General features: G+C 46.9%; 2 protein-coding genes across 5 annotated transcripts in view; one reads left to right on the top strand and one right to left on the bottom strand.

Moving 5' to 3' along the window:
* The window catches only part of fcho1 (FCH and mu domain containing endocytic adaptor 1), a 49,311-nt gene extending 48,301 nt beyond the window's left edge, over positions 1-1,010 (top strand). For both annotated transcript variants that reach the window (XM_061237936.1, XM_061237937.1), the window contains exon 27: positions 236-1,010. In XM_061237936.1, coding sequence (XP_061093920.1) covers positions 236-264 — 29 coding nt within the window. In that variant the 3' untranslated portion in view covers positions 265-1,010. The remainder of the gene's footprint in view (positions 1-235) is intronic.
* A 1,399-nt stretch (positions 1,011-2,409) lies between these two features.
* Positions 2,410-6,475, bottom strand: part of rfx2 (regulatory factor X, 2 (influences HLA class II expression)) — a 48,784-nt gene continuing 44,718 nt past the window's right edge. For all 3 annotated transcript variants that reach the window (XM_061237944.1, XM_061237942.1, XM_061237943.1), the window contains 4 exons: positions 5,857-6,065; positions 5,163-5,316; positions 4,112-4,154; positions 2,410-3,414 (listed from right to left, as the gene is read on the bottom strand). In XM_061237944.1, coding sequence (XP_061093928.1) covers positions 3,257-3,414; positions 4,112-4,154; positions 5,163-5,316; positions 5,857-6,065 — 564 coding nt within the window. In that variant the 3' untranslated portion in view covers positions 2,410-3,256. The remainder of the gene's footprint in view (positions 3,415-4,111; positions 4,155-5,162; positions 5,317-5,856; positions 6,066-6,475) is intronic.

The following is a 6,475-nucleotide window of genomic DNA, read 5'->3' on the forward strand; positions in this document are numbered from 1 at the left end:
AGTCAGCTGTAATCACTCACCGCACTGCATGCCATCCCTATGGCAACCAAGGGCTTTTCCACATTCTGAACTGATCCTAGTAGAGGCACATTATGAAGATATAGATACTGACAGACCTGTGTATGTTTGTATTTCTGTCTGTCTGTTTCTGTGCTCATTTCTGTCTTGTGTGTCTGTGTGTGTGTGTGTGTGTGTGTGTGTGTGCGTGCGTGTGCGTTTGTGTGTTCCTCTGCAGGGAAATACATGGCCGGCTGCTCGTTGTGAGCTGACCGGGATCCTCCACACCTTTCTGGAATCTTCCGGACGCACTTCTTATTGCACTTTCAACTGGCGAGGGGGAGGAGCCGTGAACCCAGACACGGAGGGAGCCCTCCCGCCAGCGACCCGCTGATCTGACCCGTCTGTGTGTAGCCATGGAGACCGTTCTTCTGACTGGTTCACTGGGAGTCTGTGACTGACAGCGCACCGTGTGTTTAATAAAGACTCCAACTCCCAGCATTACTTTCAGGTCCGGGAAGGGGCCCTGGGGAACGCCGTGGTAAAGGCTCCACAGCAGGGCGTGGTCACCTTGCTCACACCGTTTCTGTCAGTCGGAGCGTATGCACTAACCTGAGAGCGGGGTTTGGTCACCTGACCCTTCAGAACACGGACCAATCAAATACAAGACCTCTCCGCTCTGCTTTCTACAGATGGAAAATCCAAACCCGTTTTTATTTGGAGTGCAAGTTACTGTCTTTGTAAGGTCTTTCGTTTGTGCTGTATGCAATGTGAATAGTTTGTGCCTTGAGATTGAAGACTTTGGACGTAAGAATTTGACTGAAGAACGTGACCAGGATGTCTGCCTACCCCTCGTGCATATCTGCCATGGTATTGCCATGAAAACTTGAATTTTATATTTAGGAGTCAACAGGGGCTGATGTACACATTTCTGGGTTGGATATGGATCTGTGTTATCATGATGTACAGCTAGGAGCAGGAATTGGTTCATTAAACTGCCACATTTTCCTAAACTTGTCCAATCTGCCATTTTATAATAACATCACATTATTAGTAAGAATGACTTTAATGCCACAAAGTAGTATAACTTTTACACCCATTTATTAGACATTTTGGCCAGTACAAAATACAATATAAGTATGCAGTGTGTTACAGACCTTGGCCTGCGTTAGGCCTGGTAAAGTGTAGTCAAAAACAGGTTTAAAAATACTTAAGAGATAAAGGCTCAATATATTTGCAATGAGAACCAGAACTAGACCAATAAAAAAACAACCCCTCAGCCAAAGGTCTAAACAGCATTACAAAAAAAACAAAACATTAACAAATTACATTGAAGGAAACGTTCCCCAATCACATAATCCAGCAAGAGTACTGTCGCGACAGACAGCGAATCACTTCCACATGGGCGACTCGCTCCCATCGAAAATAAATGTAAATAAAGATTCCAATTATAGATAGACATTTCTGGGGGGAAAGTAAAGGGACGAAGTGGTGTTTTCACAAAAGACAAAATGTATTCTTAAAAAACAAAACATTCTCACAAGAGGGAAAAGTCACAGACAGTTCAGCATATTCTTCAGAGTACCAGCAATTAGATTTTGAGAGTTTCTATCCCTCCAGATCACAGGAGGCTAAGTGACATCGCTTGAGTCAGGTGCAGTTCATCTACATCAAGGCAAGAAGTTCAACAAATAGGGAAAGGATCAACAGTAACGTTGAAGGCCATCGATGAATACATTTCTTTTTTTTTTCTTCCTACAACAGTTCAAGAAACTAAATATATATGTATATGTTTTACATTTGGCTTTATAAATCACTTTTCTTCTATTGTACAAAAAAGTTAAACTACTACACAGTTATGTATAATAAGCTTAGAACAACAGCTAGTACAGCCTTCTCTGCCTCGTACTGTGTAAGTGGGCTTCGCTCACAAAGTGTTTGGTTTTTCAAGTTCCCCTAGAAAAGAACCTAAAAGGAGTAACAACGGTACGGAGAGACCAACACTCTGGCCACAACTGACCTGTTAGCTTGAACCAAAACATTTAACAAAAGGATATAAAACGTATTGCCAACAATAGTTGGGATTTCATTGTTTTTTTTTGGCCTAAGCTAAAGCCAAAATACATTCTGGTAGGGGCGAACGTGGACGGGTTTAAAAATGTTAAAAGGCTGGGGCCTTTTTTTGTGTGGGAGAGCTGGTTACCCCAGCTCAGGCTGGTCACAGCGTCTTGGTGCTAACAGGATTTTTTAATGGTTTTTATTTTTTGCGATCCCCCACTTGTTTTGCGAGCGCAAACGCGAAGCGTTGACTCGCGTACGGAACGGAGTGGAAAGTATGGCTTCGGCCCGGGGTGAAGACGTGAGCCAATCGCTCTCAGCACGGAGGGGACGGAGGGGGGAGGGATGGGGGGGGGAACATGAGGAAAAGTGGCCGGCCTGTTTAAACAGAGCCCCCTCGTGAGAGAGGACACGGACAGAAAAAATAAAAACTGAGCGGGGTGGCGTTTGAGGAATGAGGTAACGGCCGTCTCACAGCACAGAGAGAAGACGGCCTTCAGGGGTCAGAGTGACGACTCCTCTCCAGGCCACTGTGAAAGGCAGGAGCTTCAGAAAGGCCGTTAGCGTTAGCGTGAGGAGCACCAAGCCTCGGGGGCCAGAGGTCTTGGGGCCACACCTGCGGCCGCGGCCTAGAGAAGGTGCTCTCGAAGGTCCGAGGTTCTGAAATACATTCATCCGGTTGAGGCACAGCAGAGGTGGGAGAGGTGGGTTTCTGGTGTGGTGGTTCAAGCTTCCTTACGGTCTTCCCATCTAAGGCACTGGAGTAAACGGCGATTCCGCGGCCTCAGCGCTCGCTCGACGTTACGCCTCGAGCCGAACTCTGAGCACTGTACAAAAAGGTCATTCTTAGATTCACAGTTTTTTTTTTGTGTGGTTTTTTTTTAAGTTGCAGTAGAGGAACGCAAAGGAACAACAAAAAAAAAATTAGAACTATACCCTCCAGTAAAGTCAGAATCTCACATAAGCATTTTTTTTTTTCTTTTTCTCTACGACACAAATCTTCCCGCCCACCTGCCCTCCCGGCTTTGAGAAGAGCCAGTGATTTTGGCTGCGGGGCGTTTGGGGGGGGGGAGGGGTGGACAGAACTCTACGCTCTTCTCTATGTACACAGCCCGCACTGGCACGCTCAGCCCGGGGATGTGTGGGCGTGGCTCGGGTGCGGTGTGGGCGTGGTTCGGGGCGCGGCGTGGGCGTGGCCAGCTCAGATCTCCTGCAGCGAGTGGTTGATCTCGATGCGCTCCCGTTTGACCGCCGGCTCGCCGGGGTCCCGGGTCAGGTCACGTGACATATCCCGGGACAGGTCACGTGACATATCCCCGTCACTGCCCAGGTCACTCATGTCATCCGAGAAGGACGAGTCTGGGAGAGCGGGACCACGTCAGCATCGTTAAAATGAACAAATAAATAAATGCACTGTACCACTCTACTGTACGGTGTAATGCTTTACAATTAGTTAAGCATTAACAAATGCATTAACGGTTTTCTTTAGTCCAATTTGTATTGCCATAAACGAATGTAGTTGATAACTAACTACGGAAAATTTCAGCTTTTCAGCTTTGTTTATGGATCATTAATTCATGTTAACAACTACATTACTTCATGCCAATTCAAATAGGAATGAAGAAAACCGTTAATGCATTTGTTAATGCTTAACTAACTATACTTTTGTCCTGTGGTCTGCTAATGTATAAATATTCATGTAACTAATAATTAGTTAGTAGTTAAATACATTAAGTAATGAAAAGTAAATTTCACGCTTAATCAACGTATTCATACATCAATTCATGTCAACTACATTAGTTAATACCAATTGATATACCTTATTGTACTGTGACTAAATGAATAAATAATAGGACAGGTCTGCAAGAGCAGAAATAATATAAATACCTACATACACAACACCCTTCAGACACCAGTGACGGTTACTAATGTAGTACTGTTGATCTTAAAAGCGGGTTCTGCTGCTAGGTTCTTGTAAAGCCCTGAGTGTGTTTCAGGGACGTGTTTGAACACATTCAGATCTCACTGTGATGTAGCAGTGCAGACGGGACTCTACCTTTCTCCATCAGCATGGGCATCATGGAGTTGAGGTCACTGAACTGTGAGGAGAAAAAGGCAGAGGTAACCAGTGAGCGCTGGCTCAAACAGGGCCGCCATTATGGCTCTTTACATCCAGAGCCACTTGGAAAAATTTGAACTGCAGTTGGTACATAAAACCACAGCAAAACATTTAAGCTGCTTTCACACGATCACTGAAACTGACAGAGTCAAGCCATTAAATTCCTACGGAGGGAGCCTTGAAGCCCGACTTGGCAGCGACGCTAAGCCTGGCGTAGCACACAGCTCAAAATAAAGCCAAGTTCAGCAGCATCAGGGTTCAAACTGTTTAAACTTTGACCTTGTTTGAAGCTGACCTTTCCTAGCATGGCCACTCACATCACAGCTTTGTATGAAGCAGGCCTAACGTGACGTTACCAAGCAACACAGAGCCGTTTCACGTAGGCTACACGGCTAACTGAGTTTGCCCGGTTAGTTTCTTGACGTTTTGGGAAATACCCATAGTATCTGTTTCACAAAGTGAGTACACAATGTAGCCTTTTATAACCGCAGACAACCTACTACCATCATATATTAGTGCAGCTTGTTACAGTTGTTACAGCAAACTAACAGCTTCCTAAACGGATGACAAGTTTCAACAAGTGTCCCCACTCGATTCTTCTGAAGTTTAGGCGTTGAACGCAGCGTTTGATTCTCGTCACGCAGAAGGATCGCAGTCAGTACGAGGGAGAGGCTGAGAACTTCTACGCTCTGTAATAAGCGCTAATAAGCCCGTGAAATACGTTAGCGCTAGTTGAGCCACACTCGATGCGGTGCGAATGGATGTTTTTACCCACAGCAGGGAGTGCGAGCCACATCCCCGGTAATAAAGCTAAGGGCGCGTTGAGACCGGTGTGAACAGCACAGACGTCTGAAGAAACAGCGCGGTGGCGTGGTGCGTGCCAGGCAGGGGCAGCCGTTAATTAAAACCGGGCCTTCGCGTGGCGCATTAAAGCCGCGGCTAATTAAAGCGGCTCGCTCGTTAAAAGCGGCGGCTAATTAAAGCTCACCTCTCCCATGACGGCGATGGGGGTCTCGCCGGTTGCCTGGGCGACGCGGTGCTCCACCAGGTAGAACATGTACTCGTCGTACAGCAGGCGGATCAGGTGGAAGGAGCCGAAGCTGGCCGCGCTGCGCAGGGTGAGGTCTCTGATCACCATCGAGCTGGAGGAACAGAGAGGGGGATTAGAGAGTCAGGTCAGAGCAAGAGAGAAGACGGAGGGAGAAGACCAGAGAGAGAGTCCGGAGATTAAACAAAGAGATTAGAGTGAACTGGGCCCTGTTTCACGAAGCAGGATCACTGACTTAACTTGATAATTGCACTCAGTAAAAACCCCAAACCCACCCAAATCTGGAACATGGACTGCGGTAAAAAGAGCTGTTCTGGGTTATCCAGCTAACTCGGTAATCCTGCTTCTTGAAACACCCCCAGGTTAGAGAGAAAAGTCTGAAGACAGAGCAGGATCAGATGGACAGAGCAAAATCTGATACACCGTTTAACCCTGTGTGAGGTCACAACCGTATGATTAGAACTTTCTTAGCTGAACATTCTAATGCTGATGTCACAATCACTACTGGTAACTGAAAACAGTTCTAGAACACTGACTTGGAATTTTGACAAAAGAGCATTCCAAAACAAAGGCTTAAATGCACTGCAGATGGCCGTAGATAATTTAGCGTGTTAAATAACCATGGTGACACTACCTGTAGAAGGACCACTTGAGCAGGAACTGGCGTGCGGCGCGGGGGAAGCTAGCGCTGCCCTCGTGGGGCTTCAGGACCTGGTTCACCACGTTGTCCAGCCAGGCCGCCCACTGGTCCAGGGAGCTCTGCTGCTGCAGGGTCACCTTGAAGTCCTGCTCCAGCCTCTGCACCACCGCCTCGTCACACTGACACACCCACGAGGCCTGCTCCTGCACCGGGGGAGGGTCACAGACACGCGTGGTGAGAGGCGTGACATCATCAAAGCTCAACATGTACCGTGCACGTGTCATCTAAGTGTGCCACCTCCCACGTTTATTTTCTTTATTGATTTAGAGCAGGGCTGCCCAACCCTGTTCCAGCAGATCTACCATCCTGTAGGTTTTCACTTCAACCCTAATTTTGCATACCAGATTCTACTAATCGGCAGCTCAACAAGATATCTAGCTGTTGAATGAATGGTGTGCTTTGTTAAGGTTGGAGTGAAAACCTACAGGACGGTAGATCTCCAGGAACAGGGTTGGGCAGCCCTGCTCTAGCTGTTGAATGAGGTGTGCTTTGTTATGCTTGGAGTGAAAACCTACAGGATGGTAGATAATCAGGAACAGGTGATGCTCAGTAA

This window comes from Conger conger, chromosome 4, assembly GCF_963514075.1.
Source record: "Conger conger chromosome 4, fConCon1.1, whole genome shotgun sequence".
NCBI lineage: Eukaryota > Metazoa > Chordata > Actinopteri > Anguilliformes > Congridae > Conger > Conger conger.